The following is a 15,818-nucleotide window of genomic DNA, read 5'->3' as shown; positions in this document are numbered from 1 at the left end:
AACAAAAACGATATGGCGTTAACTGAATCATATTAGATGGCGAATTTATCTAATGCATCATCACGTGCTCACTTCTATCGAATCTTCTTGTAGAAATTGTATATGTACGTGGATCTTTTGTCTCGTCGTTTACGGTCGCGATTGTCCCTTTGTTTTTGTTTATTTGCAGTATATTAGTATGCATTCAGTGTTGCAGACGTATTGCACCTATAACATGCAAACGCTATCACTAATTGACGTTCCTGGTCTTTCCGTAAAAGCCACGCAAAGAAACCCCGCAAGCCCAAACAGTTCGAAAATCAAGCACGACTCACGTGCATCATCATACGGCTACGCTTACATCGAAGGAAACTGTTATACAGTTGTAATAAAGAAACAATGGTATCGATTAGATGCGAGACAAACCAAGAGAAATGCGTTCATCATGATTTCACTTAGCCAGAGTTCATAAGGTTTCCTCACAGGTGCCTGTTTGACGATGAACGCATTCGCCGTAATGTGAAGCATTATTTTGGGCGACGAAACGACAGTAGCAACAAGTGTATACGTCATCCTCTGATGCGTCCATCCTCTGCTAATTTTCCCACAAGCGACGAAGGTGAAAAATGAAAAGGAGATGTTGTTATCGTCGTCGTTCGGGGTGTTGTTGCTGATGCTGTTGTTAACTGTCTTGTGCTCTACTGTACTGCTGTTTGCCCAGTTGGGGACGATAGTCGATTATTCAACAGTAAAGGAAGGAACCCAGCTCGCGGACGCACTGGCCAGACTCGATGCCGGTATTGTAGCGCTTGCGCGACTACAGGGCCTAGCCTCTACGAACAAAGGCGAAGACTACCTATAGTTGGTCCGAGCAGGCTGCAGAGCCACCCCAGAAGCACCCCCCGTACATCTCTGCAACTGTGCGCGGTCACTACACCGCTATAGTGATGTGTGGGCCAGTGCTGGTTCAGCGTCGGCTTCTCCGTGGCTGCAAACTGCGGACAAAACGACGTTTGGTATGCTGCATGCGATCCTCCACGCTCGTGCATCAGGTCTGCGCTTGGGTACACGGGATCTTCCTTTCACCGTCCGATCTGCGAGTTGTGGTTACTACCCGGTAAACGAAGAGGCACGACTTGAGCCAAAAAAGAACCGCTTCCGTATAGTAAATTCGCCGCATCGGTTAGTTCGGTAGCTAGCTCGAGCCACCAACAGCGGCGCATTCTGCACGCCTGTACTCCAACGTACTGCATACAGGTTACTTGCATTCCACTCGTCTTATTAGAGATTATGATACGGAATGGAACGGCACAAAGTCGCAATACAATAACGTACGGACCTGCTATTTCAGCACGAACATTTGGCAGGCAGTCTCCCTTTTCTTCATAACAGCGTATGTGTATAAGTATATATATAAGGCGCTATTGTCATGTATATCATGCAATGTTGTCAAATGGGTAAGAGCCACAAACCATAACGTTGATGTCTACCACCACTGCCAGCAATCACTGGTGCTAACACCGGAGAGGCCCTACTTATAACAAACCCTCCTTTCATAGAGGCCACCCACTTTCGTAAAAGGGAGCTAATCGCTAGAGTTCATTCAGCAGAATTCCCGTCTTAGTGTTTATGCGTGGAGCCGATAGATAAGCAAGCGGAAAGGTAGAAACGGCTGTAGCAGGGGAAACTAAGCGAATGAGGAAATCTATGCTATGTCGCAAGGCACAAATCTGTAAAGGCCCGAGGGCTTTAAGACGTCCGAGAGTGAGCGCTGAAAACCTACGGTACGAAACGAGGGAGAAGCTTCGCCGATGAATGCGCGTTATCGCTACGAAAAAGCTTATGAGTTTCCAATATCGTACAACAATTTGCAATATTTTTTCATTTTTCGGCGTCGCTATTTGCTAAAGGGACATCTGTTCCGCAAGGCAGCTAAGACGCGATCCCAATTTAATTATCAGAGTAACAACTGCCAATAAGTTCATTAAGAAGAGTAAATATAATACCCATACCAAGTGTAACTTCCTCTATTCATTCAGCCACATGTGAATTCATCTACCCAACCTGCAAACTCTAACGCCTAGCCAATTTAACACGTTCATACATGCACAGAGCTGTATTTTACAACATGTGGTAATTTTTAACACATTGTATATTTACATGAATAGCGCAAATTATGATTATCTTATTATATCGAATGACCGCGTTCCCCATTTGGTTTTCGGTGAAGTTATTAAAAAAAACTTGTAATTTATAGACATTGAAGTTCGAATATAGTTTTTGATATACTATAGAAAATTCTTAGTGATTCTTAGGCTGATCTTCATTAAAAAAACTCAAGTGATGCTAATTTGAAAAAACATATTTTACCTTTCTTAGAAATGGCCAGTCGTTTCCAAGGGTTTGCGGTATGTCTATCGTATAGCAGCTGGTGGCAAAGATGCGTTTGCTCGGACACTTCACTTACCTAGTTCTGAAAGACGGCTTACGTGTTGAGTGGCGATGGCCAACTGGCTTCAGTACTGCAGAAAAATAAATTTCTTCAACTCTGTTAGGCCTCGTAACTATATGCACGTCGACAAAGCGTTTCTCAGCTAACTGTTTTCTGCGCGAAAGCATTACATTTCTAATTATTTAAGAAGGGTAATAATGCAAACAAAAAATTACACTCCACAATTGAAAATACCTCAACTGTTGTCTATTGGTAGTAGTCGTGGGCATCAAGACAGCTTTGAAACCCTTTGTTGTTTCCCTCGATTTATGGTCGTAACTATTCATAATCTTTTTGATTGCATTAACGTCTACTATGAGTAAAAAAAAAAAAAAAAAAAAAAAGTATAGCTTTATTGGAGAATAAATGATTTGAGTTCAATCATCCAATTTGGGGCTGTTTGATTCGCTTTTGTCGTGAAATCGTTAGACGTTGTAGTCACTTGAAAGGGAAACCTAATATTTCTTTCGTATCTAACTTTATTTCATTACTATCGATCACTTATTCCGTGCTTTTATCTCTAGTATGAGTATTAAGAAGTGGTGCCAACCAGTGCGCACGCCGTTTAGGCCACTGCCCAAAAAATACGTCCAAGCGTATCTACGGGTATAGTGGCATCTTGGAGCTGCTTGACTGAGGTACAGAATCACTCATGAGTTGTCATCAGTGATTTTTGGTTTCGGTGGCAGGTGGCGTTACGTTCGGGAAAGACAAAATGAAAGAGTACAATAGACGCCCACCTGGGCCATAATTCAATTAGGACATACACCTCTCCTCCCTCCCCCCCACAACAACAACAACAACAACAACAACAACAACAACAAACCAAAGGTGCAGAAGCTTACAAGGGAGTGATTGCAGGACCCAAAATCAAGTTATCACTATACAGAGCCTCCCACAAGTTGATAAACAGTTAACGCATGCAGGACCAGGTCCTTACCTAGGCCAATCTCTGCCAAACTAATTCAATACACTCTCTATCATATAAGCGACCAACTACCGTCGTAAGTCCACGTTCGCGGTCTTCATATGTTGAGGACGCTTGCTGAATCAAATGGGGCAAATCCTCCTGAAGCCGGCAAAATTTCAGCTGAAGTGTGATAATGATGAGTACAATGAAAAGTTCCGATATTGTCATGTCAAGAACGACGACAGTTTATATTTTAAGACGAGCTCGAATAGCTTTCTCTAAGCATGACGCACGCGTAGCAGAATAAAATAGTATATGTAAAAAGAAGTGAATATGCATAAACAAAAAATCAAATCTAGTAAATCTACATTAATAATATACAGCCAAAGACGGCCGATCCGCTAAACATGTAATACAACGGTTCCTTCAGTGGGATCATACGGACTCAACCAGTACTTGATAATTGCGTCATTGATTATTTTCGATCGTTGGGATAGTCTCGTTGAGGGGGTGCCGGTTGGACTTTGCTGCGGTGTGTATCCTGTTTTAGCATTACGACGTTGCAATTCTTCGTACATCTCGCAGGCTTTAATCTCCCAACGAAGACGTTGTATCCTCCTTCGTTGGCTGACAAGAGACATGTCACTCATTATGCTGCTTCGGCGACCGTAGAGCGATCTTCGCGACGCACCAAAAAGGCTGCTTTGGTAAAACTGGTGCTCCGGCAACTCTCGATTCAGATAGTAATTGTTAATCATTGCATCATTTAAATGTGGCACAAACATGGCGTCAGCTTTTCTGTCATCATAACGCATTCGAACACGCGGTCTCGGTAGCGTACATTGAAATTTACTTTTTCGGTGCGTAACGAACAACCATCGGCGTCTTGGAAGAGTGTACCAATGAAATCTGCTACTGCAAGGTTAAGGCATAAGGATCTTTTTCAATTTGCCATCAGAATACTTAATTGTCATTGGAATTTACAAACAATTTATTCCCCACTGAAAACTAAAATGTCCTTTCGTAGAAAAGGGCTGTCTAGATCATTAGTGATCGTCAATTCAGTTACTATCTGACCTACATTAGGCTAGCAATGGAAAAAAACGCGTACCCGTGTTTGCATTTCATTTTCTTCATGTGCGGTTGAAGATGGCGGGTGTTGTTGAGATACACTCGCGGTGGGGTATCACGAACGAACTCCGGTTGTCGTCCGCCGCGAAGGTCCGGTGCGGAGCGAGTCATCATCGCGGCTAATTAGATACCAGACAGGTGAGGGCGGTAAGTGCAAAAGCTTACCATACCGGCTCTAGCGAGTTCAACTGATGCCAGATCTGCTAAACAGAGGTGATTCATATATATCAGAATTTTACGTCTGACCTTGGTGCAGGCCCATTCTCAGCAAATAAAAACAACTCGCTTTTTGCGACAACTGTATACTAAAGAAATACTCATTGTTAAACAGTGGCAACGAAGAAAAAGTGGACGCTAAAGTTGTCGACGAGCTCAATGGAGGAAAATATTAAACTATACATATTTATATAAATACACATACGGCAGATACATTTTCGGTAACTACTTTGCACCTCGATGTCAGGTTGTGTTGCTTTGAATACTACGATGGTGACCACCGACAGTGTAGCCGTTCCGATTATAGGAATATAGAGAAGACGCCAGGTAGTCGAATAGGACGTGACGACCGTCAGTAGCATGCACGCCACGGTAACAGCCAACGCCGTAGCGAACAATGCGACCAGGTAAACCAGCCGGAAGGTCCATCTGAGTTGAACATTATATTCGTTTTACGCACTCACGCATTACTCACGAATCTATCACACTTCGTTATATTCATCGTGGTTTACCCAAATGTAAAGCCTGCTAACGAGGGCGTAAGAACACAGTTACACTGCACTTCAAAACACCTATGTAGTCACCAATGGCTGAGTAAATTCTAAGTTACGTTATCTAATGGAGCAAAGCTTAGCTTTATATTTCACTTAAAGCCTTGCGCACCGTCACTGGACTTCAACAAGGTCTGTCAAACAATCTGAATAGAAATCGAGACGATCAACATGTCATGTATCACTTAATGGAGCAAATCAATAATACATCAAGCAAACATTTACCTGAAAAGTTTGCGACAATTTCAGTTTATCTCAAATCGGCCTCGCCCTGCATTGCCATGACGGCGCTTACTAGGCTAAGGATGCTACATAACAATCACTTCGACCATGGCTACGTACGAGACGCACATTTACATGTGCTAACAACATAGCATAATGTTGTCCTAGGTACCTTAGCGAATAGCACAATGGGGCAAGCTTAACTTTACGATGACCCCTTTGGTCCGAGCTAACAGATACGATTTTCCCTGCCTCGCGCGAAGAGCTGAAAATATTCTCATTACCAAAGTGACTTGTTTTAGAGATCGCGTAAGTTATTTGTGGACTACCGGCCCCGGGAGAAACGGCCTCTACAGGCGCAGAGGTCTCTACGCTGAAGATATTCGCAGATCCCTTGCGTTTCAGCAGGACCGCTGAGCTACACACACGCTTCGGTTCTCTTGACCTTCGACGCAAGTTATTCATTTCGAGTGGCTAGTACTAACGACCTCAAGATATCTCACGGGCTTCATTGTCTCATCTCGGCTACGGAGTCATCATCGGTCGACTGCTACTTTTCGCATCGTAAACATAATAATGCGTAGTCTCGATAGCAGCCAACGGCTGATGGGTATATCGACACAGCACTTGCATTTACGCCATTGTCTGCAGTAGCTTGAGCATATTATACAATTTACAATGACGAACCCCAGTGTAAATCACCTACAAGACTTTATGCGTTGCAGACAACGCGCAGAGAGCTACAGATGTATATATCTGTAACTCAGCCAGCAGTTTTTCAACCAGATAGTACGAAATGTATCACATAGGTCTTTGTCTGACCTGTTTACTCTGTCTGTACAGACCCTTGGCATGCTATCGATGTCCCTAACTAGGAACACAATTTACAAAGGACAATGAAGAGCGCTTTCAAAATTCAGCCTCCATATATTCGACAGTTACCACCAACTCTCCGTTCTGAACGTGTGCTTGATATCAATGGGCACTTAGGCAATTAATGAGCACGCTTCATTTTCCGGAATGGGCAGATCCAGAATTCCAATAGATTTCCGAGCATTGATTGTGCTATACTACGATGAGCGCGTTCAGCCTCCCTTCTGATAGGACATTTTACTGAAACGCTATGATTTATACGTACGCTCTCTATTGTCTGGTATGAATAACTTTGCAAATTTTACTTCTTTTAGTACTTTTCGTCGAAAATGCATCGTACTTGACAGAGATGATAGGTCTGTCATCGATACTGTTCTCACGATCCTGCTTTGCATGCATAACCTAAATCATCTAACATCTCAAATACACTGATTGATCGACACAACAACAATCCAACGTTTGCTATCGATCTCTAAGTTAGGATAGTTAACTTGGAAGATGTCATTGCTAAGCTAAGGTCGCCGTTAGCAAAGTAGAGTTAGTTGTGAGTATAGAAGACATCGATACCTTTCCGTGAGTCATTCTCCAAAAAAATTGCCACTGAGTAAAAGCGTTCGTTCGAGGTTCTCATCAGTGTCGAACGGCTCCCTTTGGTTGCCAAACCTTGATTAGTGAGTGAGTTCTTCGATCAGTCAGTGACGGGAAATAGTCATTGTTTAAGCCCGTAGCCGCAGAACGATATTCCATACTTACGAACGAGTCATTTCGTTCTTCAAGAAGTTTGTAATCTTGCAGACCATCACTAGCCTGCCTTGCTTTCTAGGCGTATTGGTAAATATGGAATCCATCCCAGACTCTGTTGATGTATTAGTAATCCTAGTTATTGCATCGACGATGCGCACCTAACACATCTAATGCTTCATCCTTTGGTCAGTTCACTTGCTTACCACTTGTTGACGGGGTTTATACCTGAACTTGTTCGTCCCCTCATTCGGCCGCTCTTCCTTTCAGCCCTGTTCAATTTGCCCACTGTACGATAATGAGGGTTCGATTCGACGGGTGTACACATTTCTTTGGCCGCTCCTATGCCGCGCGTAGACTTCGCGAGGGATCCGATTCGTAGTGGTGGCTCAAAATAGCTTACAAGAGAATACGCGTCGGATATGAAATAGATTCGCACAAAATATTTCAACATGTATATTATATCCTACTGTCGCTGTGGGTATTCTGCGAGTTTTGCGCATGTGAAAATAGCGGAGCTTGTGATTACTCCAACATATTATTCGATATAATTCGAAACGTCAGAACAAGACCCGGATTGTATGGTAGGAAAAGCTCGGAAGAAGATAAGGTAAGCAATATTAGGCCGGTGCTAGTTTTACTCGGGGTGGAGATATTTTAAAAAATTATGTATTTTCATTAGAGCAAATAGTTTTATGAGGCACTTGAACTCCGTTACCATTAATGAAAGTGAAGAAGACCCGTATCAACGGCTGAAAAATCGTCATGTCTGAGTATGACTGATTGTATATGTGAGCACTGTTATTTGATTTCCTTATTACCTGATTGGAGTTTCATCGGTTTAAGGGGCCAACGATCATCATAGTCTTAGTAGTAATTAAAAGTAGCAGATAAAACCGGAAGCACTAGACTACCTAGATGAGCAACAACAGAGGCCTCCGTCTCTTTCCTACGTCAGTGTCTGCGATTCAACGTGCCGGAATACACGCTTTGATTGGCAATATTCATGAAGTGGCTGGGAGAAAGTTTGGATCTCGTAGTGGCAACAATTCCAGCAGCAGCAACAACAGCGACAAACATAACAAAGAAGCCTTTTGCAGTGACGCTAATAACAGCTGCGGCAGGTGAACCTGGCGCGGACGAAAGAAGGCAGAAAAATTTTCGGGTCGGAAAGGAGCGGCGATGTTTGCGGATTCGTCGTGTAGCAGCTGCTGAAAGCTGAATACTGCACGTCAGAGATTTGAGGCTCCAGAAAATTGTCTTGAAAAGTTGAGCGTTCAGAAGTTGCAAGCGTAAAGATATCCGTGACGGAAAAGCACGATGTCGGGGAAAGCCGAATAACATAAATCTACTTAGACATATTCCCGCAGAGAGGTGGCTCTATTACTGTCAAGGGGTTGCTGATTTCAGCCATCGTGAGCCCACTTCCATCGTTCTGGGACACTCATCCGGGGATCAATTAGCCAGATATTACTGACAGGAAACTCTGCTGAAATCAACTGCACGTATCACTTTATAAAAGAAAACAGGCCTAAACAAAGAAGTCTCATGGAGTGTGGCCGGTGTCTTACAGAAAACGCACGTGTGCTTTATATTTTGCAAGCGTTTTAAAATAGGCAATTTTTGGGCCTTTCCCTGTTTTCATAGAAAACGAACACAGACTACTAAAGAACGCGTCTGTGTCAATGCTGGAGAATGTCTTTTGGAATCAGGCTTTGAGTCAACGGTAAGTGTTATCGGTGGACATGAATCATGCCAGGCCATTTTAGAAGATGAAAGACCTATATTTCAGGCAAATTCAGATTCGTGAAGAACTAGCTCAGAAGAACCTTAACGCCCTCGCGAGGAGCCACATACGCCGTCCTCCTCGTGCAACCTTGTTTTCTCTCCGAAATTCAAAAAACACCTGAAAGTAAAAATGATTGAGACGATTCAGGAAATTCAGACTGAATGGTTGAAAGTACACGCGCCACACAGATTTTTTCAAAGGGCACAACTGTTCGATTAGCCCGATTTGGATATATGCGATCGGTACAAAGGCAAATTGTCTATACTTTTTTTAACACATCGCATATATGTGTCAGCAAAAAAGCAAGATTATTTAAATAATCTTCTAGTAAACCCCAGTTTATTTATCTAGATATAGCCTTTTTCAAAACTAACTAACTTATTTTCTACCTTGTCCATCGTATTAGCTTTAGTATAAAATTAGCGCCTGGACGTTATATTGGGCGGAAGCCAAGAAGGACAACATCAAAGTCTCCATCTTGCGTAAACGTATCAGCGCGTGTTGCTTCAAAATTCACGTGATGTTTATACACCTGTGTATAAACGCGTCCATATGTTCACAACTTGTCATGCATTTGTGAGCTGTTGTCCGCAGAATGTATTTCCTATTGAGGATACATACAGGGAATGTCTCTGAGTGGAATAGCATACATGACGCTTAAGCAATACTGTGACGTTCTTTTGGACGTCATTATCTTGCTGTTGTCCGACAACGGGAAATGGTAAAATATAAATGACATTTAGATACGTTCATCCCTACGACGTCCCCAACAATATGTATACGATGCACTGGAATAAAATGTTAATGAACGATTCACTTTGTTCAAATATAGAAGTGATTGGGACATTTTATGGCTTCTTTCGTTTATTCTCAGTATTTTTATAGATGTTTTGTTGGCCAAAGTTTCTTTATTTCACCTTATCGTTTCATGTGAAGTCTTTCACGGGTTTGCATCGTGTTTTTTCAGTCACCCATCGCTACGGTGCACCTACTTCTACTTCCTGCGACAACTTCAAATCTGAATCGCGAGCCCGTGAGCCAACGACGAATCGAATACTCATTTTTTGCCCGTATCCAGCCGTTCGTATGTATAGTTGTTTGCGTTCTCTGCTTTTGTCCGTTCGTGTCTTTCTTTTTCATGCTTTCAACATGTGCCTCGTCGGCGTCCTCATCTTCGCTCCGCTCGGATCGTGTGCCTGTCACTCTTCTACAGTTCTCGTTCTCACCATCACCGCAAGCGAGGCGCTGGTTCAGCCAGGCATGCATCCTGCGTCTACCTTTGCTCACCCTGCAGCGGAGGCTAGCGGCACTTTCTAGCCACACCGACACGACCATTACCACCATTATACATGAGAACATCCGTTCATACCTCACTGAGTTGTGCCCTATGGTGCACCACCTTATGGAAATCATCACCCTGCCGCTTTGTATGTTCCTCTGCGATCCTGTTCGTGCTGTCCCATGGCCCATTTCTGTGCCGTCTTGCCTTTTTCTTTGCAACAACAACAGCCACGAAACGCCAGCGCCATCGCTCTTCTTTGCTATTATCCGCCTGGCTTTCTACAATACGGCGGCATCGATGTGATGTGCAGACTCCAGTGCGTGTTATTCCTTTGCTGTTCCTTATCAAGCAGCTCTTCGCGCCTTTCCTTGCACATCTCTCGCCTCTCACCTATGGTCGGTTTTTCCGATCCAACGGCCGTCTCGTGGCTCCCCGTGACTCTACAGCGCTACCTTCAAGCACGCACGACTGACTTCGTCATTTTTGTTCAATCCAGCACACATACGTCGGGCATAACTTTTACTGTGTGCTCTTCTTATCCTTTGTTCTTCCTTAACTCATACTGGCTCCCATAGGAACCCCACGCATTTCAGCCGTCGGATTCGTGATTAACGTCACTGCTATCACAGTGGCGGTTAGCCAGTGGATACGTGTGAGTGACTGGTGCCGAGTGATGTCAGTCAGCTTTTAGTACATAATAATTCTTGTACAGTGGCTGTGGTGTATCAGCGATAGCGTAATGATCAGGCGCGTATTGCGAGCTATAGAGAGAAGCCGAGTTCAAGCTAGCGTTTATTCGCACTCAGTATGGGGTGTCACTGCCATATGCTTGAAGCACATGTGCCATTTGAAACTCCGCGTTGAGCTATCGAGAGACGTTGTCACTTCGGGCAAGCGAGAGTGCATTGAGGAGTGAAAGCTGCGGCGGCGGCAGTGGAAGAGGTGAACAGAACATAAGCTCTTTCCTTGTTGCTCCGCAGTAAATGTTATCGCAACAATCTGTAGCAGAATATTATCTCCACCGCAACAATCTAAAAGCAGGGGCTCTATCCGAAATCATGGCAGTCTCAATTGTTTCATCGTTGGGATTGGCCATTTCAATATGGCCCAAAACATTCCGGTTAACTGGCTAACGAAGCATGCAGCGCGGCGTCATCAGTTGTTGGAACAGGTTTGCACCCTCCTCTTTTTGCTTTCGTCGTAGCAAGAATAAACCGATGAAGCAAACTATGCAATTGATAAGAACTCAAATCCAAATGTGCTTGCAAATGATGGGGAAACCACGTGTACAGCCATACATGGCCCTATACAATTGGGGCACTTTACAGTCCTAAGAGGATGAAAAACAGTCCTCGGAAGCTCACAGCCAACGATTGTTTCAATTTAAAGGCTCACCAACGTAGCCTCGGCGCCAATTCATCTTTCTGATACGAGGACCAAGCCAGTCGCTAAGTTGCTAGAGCAATAGACGCTGTATTGAGCGCAGAAAGAAATCGATTGCTTGAAAATATTTCGTTCCCGACAAATTATCGACTAAATGGACGTCGTCTGACACGATTTGTCTCGAAATCCGGTAGGCGGCTATTTTAACAAATGGAAAGAACATTTTAATTCTATCGATCCCCAAACCCCCGGCCCAGAAGAAGAGCTCGCAAATCGTGTGGTATTTGGGATAACGGCCTGCTTTTTTTCCAGCTGATATAAATTGGTCTTATGCAAATCGTAACCAAAATGGCCTCATAAATAACATTCTCTTATAGTGCAGGAAAAGTGCTTATAGGAGTGTCGAGTACTATTAGGACGTAAATGAGTAGAGCTGCGGAACATATCGATACTTCCGAACAACAATGTCAATTTGATTCTATTGGGGCTTTATAAAGTATAAAAAGTCCGTTCAGCAATATCAGCGAGTTTCTTGTTTGCTGATTCAAATGTTTCATTTGCTGTTACTATAATCTTGCTGAAGATTGTTATGCAATGGAGGTCGCTGAGGAGTCCTAGTGTAGGTAGATTTATAAAACTGATTGTTCTTTAGGGAAGCTTGAAAGTGAGCGTCTGTTTTTCCTCTTCAATGCGTATCGCATTGAAAGTTGCCTCAGAGGGCCTATGTCAAACATCGGACTAAGGAGTGGCCTCGGCTCACGTCGCAAGCGCCGGCGTGCATCGCACAGGGCTCAACTGAGTGTCGGCCTGGATAAGTTGGCTACTCTCATGTGTGCTTTGTTGTATCATTCGGGAATCATCCACCGGTAATAGCTAGTAATCACGCAGCAAACATAATTCGAGCACTATAGCATACACACTAATAGATAGCACTTCACAAGACCACCGCATGCTACCACCGCTTCTGCCTCCTTCTCCTCAGACTTCGCTTCTTCACCGAAACATTGGCCGCGTTCTCTCCTTTCCTTTGGTCCTCAGGCGTTGCAGCTCTTAGAGTGGCTAAACAGTCCTCGCCAGGTAATTTAGTTGCCACAACTAGCATCGAAGAATCGCTACATGAGATTTCGCACGCATGGGAGTCGCCCATTGGCGAAGGAGCAAATATGTTTGTGTCTGTGCTAGATCCATAGCATGTTACTGCCACAGCATATCTAGCTTTGAAGCCTCTACTGTTGCAGACATACAGCAGGAGCGAGCAATGAACTAAACTGCTACTTACTGTGCTATATCATGGCCGCCTTCGCTAGTACCCCACTTTTTAGACTGCAGTCTCCTCAACCAGCCCTCCACTTTCTATACGAGATCAAATGTACGGCCTTACAACTGCTGAAGTGTAGTGGTGTAGGAAAATACTATGCACTTACCAGATTGCCAGTAGCAACCAACAGCCACCAGTTCCCAGCAAGCACTGCCATATAGTGTTCGGTCTAACTGATTGTGCGCTAGGCTTCACTGCGCCTCACTTTACTATACGATATAGATAGCTAGATGTCCATCTGCCTTCCTCTTTTTCTTGCTCTCAGACCCAAACTCTGATCCCACCCCCAACCTTCCCGCTTCCGACCACCGTCGCTAGTCGAGACTAACCACGGTAGGTTCATCGTTGAAAGGCCACAGCTACGATATGCCACCGTGTAGTGGATTGACCAGGCATTACCCGCAATAGCAGCGGTGGCGAACCAGTAGGCAAGCATCCAAATAAGCAACACAATCGTCTCATCGTCAAGAGGAAGCATTACGAATACCGCAAGCAGCTGAAGCATCTACGATATGTGGTGGGATTCGTAGTACATCCGGGAGGGGAGGGAAGACCGAACACGGGGTAAGATCTGCAGGTGAAACCTGCTAGATCGTTCGTGCAGCAGTTGCAGGAATATCTGCGACGATCGGTGCTTGTGCCAAACCACGACTCTTACGCAGGTTAGGCACTTGGGAAAAATTACGGAGATGGGGAGTTCAGGTAGCGTGCTTCTGTGTGCACGTACCCGCACTAGAAGCAGCGTGCAGGTATTCGGAAATTTTTGCCGGACGTCGCTGATCAATTGAAGGGCAAAGTTTTTGAAAATTCTGCTTGCTCATCTTGTGCATGGGTGCTGAACAACTCGTTTCACCGGCATCTATTTGTTGGAAGAAGACCAAGGAACTCGCTCTTTTAGTGTTTGAATTTCAGTTTTTTTTCATATTGGTTGTCAGACAGAACAAAATATGGCCGCGGAGGCCGGCATTGAGTGTGTGCATCAGACACAGTCTGCGTGATCCGCCTCTATATTGCAATAACAGTTCCAGTATATGTAGGCGGATCTGAGTGCTTTGCATACACACACGCATAAAAGAGCTTGTGAAACGCTCGTGTCGTAAGTTAAATACGCCGTGTGGTTGCTGTGGGAACATGTACAGCCGTTAGGTGAGCACAGCGTTCCCGTATTGTATATATAAATATACTTTTATGCACTTTACAAGTATGCTACAGCCTTAGTGAGATATAGAAAGGAAATATTTTTCAGACCAAGCTTAGCACAACCTTGGAAGGAACTACGTAATTCACCGCTTGACAGCGTCCTCTCAGATTCTCCTATCGGCTTCTCTGAGTCTCTCACGAGAGCACCCAAATTGAGACTTTACACCTACTATAATATATAAGGCCCATGACACGTTCATCGCAGATGTACAACGTAACCAGAGACAGCATGGTTCTACTCGAGGGCTTCCTCACTTATTACGTCCTGCACATTTGAGTGTACTAGCTGTGACGGGATAGGCGATAATCATACACACCGTTACCTCAAATCCTCAGCTAGTCCTCTTTGCTCGTAACTAGGTACAGCTTTCCTTGACATTAGTCACTGTACAGAAATCCCATAGCTGCCTATGAAAATCAAGGTGGCAGACGTTGTATCTCTCGGGAGAAGCTAGAGCGGTACGTTTGTGTGTTGCTCTTTCTAAAAAGGTCCAGGACTCATCTGAGGACGACACCTTTAGCACATCAGAGTGACACTTTCTTCCTGGTACACAAAATACCTACTCTGTCTTTCTAATGAGCTACGTTTCATACAGCGTGACTTCAGTAACTATCGTAAAAAGCATCAATATAGTTCAACGTGAATTTTATTTTAATATAATAGAAAGGAGGCGCTTATCATCGAGACACAGACCTGCTATTTGGAAATGAGTGTCTTAAATTGTTTACACTGTTCTCTATGTTTCCTTACTAACGCATAACGAGACTGATTTCGATATCACGTTATGTAAAGCATATAGATGTCGTTTTTCATTGACAATAAAATTGATATGAATATTTTGCATTTTTTTTAATATTTTTATTCGTTTACCACAGTTGTTAGGAATGGGACCTTCGGTACACTCAGAATCAGTCAGCGGAACTACAGGTCTGGGACCAGCGTTCAGATCCTTGGCTAACTCTGCTAAGAGGCACTGAACTTCGCAGAGGCAGCAAAAGTGGCTTTCAATGCGTGCCACAGCCCACAACAGTATGTTTTGGGCTCATGGAAAAAGCCCACCCGCACCTCCGTTATATTGTAAACTTAGCGCCAGCACTGCTTACAAAACAAGTAAGCCGTACGACGTGAACGGCCGAGTTCATTCGAGTTAACGTTCTGATGAACACCCACAAAAGCAAAAGGCAAAGAACTCTCTGTATGCAACACCACTCTGTCTGTTTCCTTTATTATTGGGTTATAAAAAAAAGTGTACATGAGGCGAGAATTGTTCGTACAGAGGCTTGCCTAAAGCCTCGCGGTGATCCCCTCCCCCCGTTTACTCGTTCTCTTAATCCAACAGATAGCAAGAGCAGGAACACCGTCGTCGACGGTATCGGGCAAGTTCTGGGTTGGACAGGTGGGCGTATCTTCGCCGCAGCTGCTCATCCTAGCTACATTGCCCCAATGTCTGTCAGTTTGTGTTCTGGTCATGTGTGACTACGCGAGTATGGGAGTGTCATGTCTGTCTTGCAACAAGCTTTTTCGTATAGCCTTTTGATCTGATGCCTCGTGCGTTGGGAATCTCACCTCCTTACTTCCATCCGCTTCTTTCTCCTACTGCTTTCCTTCTTTCGTTTCGTACGCCTTCTAGTTGTAGCCTCCATCTATCCAATGCAACTTGTTGCTTAGAGGAGAATACAACAAAAACGTGACAGCGGCGTGCTGGAGGGCACGTTGACTAATCACTAGCAG

At 44.2% G+C, this 15,818-nt stretch overlaps 1 protein-coding gene and 1 long non-coding RNA gene across 3 annotated transcripts in view; both read right to left on the bottom strand.

Moving 5' to 3' along the window:
• LOC147759075 (uncharacterized) overlaps window positions 1–2,570 on the bottom strand; it is a 46,011-nt gene extending 43,441 nt beyond the window's left edge. For both annotated transcript variants that reach the window (XR_015328541.1, XR_015328548.1), the window contains exon 1: window positions 2,350–2,570. This is a non-coding gene — a long non-coding RNA (uncharacterized LOC147759075). The remainder of the gene's footprint in view (window positions 1–2,349) is intronic.
• Window positions 2,571–2,873: 303 nt separating this feature from the next.
• Window positions 2,874–6,933, bottom strand: LOC111243119 (uncharacterized). Its single transcript, XM_022788213.2, has 4 exons — window positions 5,673–6,933; window positions 4,933–5,156; window positions 4,492–4,630; window positions 2,874–4,295 (listed from the first exon to the last, which is right to left on the bottom strand). Exons 1-4 carry the CDS (start codon window positions 5,963–5,965, stop codon window positions 3,782–3,784), a joined length of 1,170 nt encoding a protein of 389 aa, XP_022643948.1. The 5' UTR covers window positions 5,966–6,933; the 3' UTR covers window positions 2,874–3,781.
• Window positions 6,934–15,818: the final 8,885 nt, after the last annotated feature.

This window comes from Varroa destructor, unplaced genomic scaffold (assembly GCF_002443255.2).
Source record: "Varroa destructor unplaced genomic scaffold, Vdes_3.0 BEIS01000001.1, whole genome shotgun sequence".
In the NCBI taxonomy this organism is placed as follows: Eukaryota; Metazoa; Arthropoda; class Arachnida; order Mesostigmata; family Varroidae; genus Varroa; species Varroa destructor.
The sequence above is the reverse complement of the archived record's forward strand: the minus strand, read 5'-3'. Positions and strand labels throughout refer to the sequence as shown.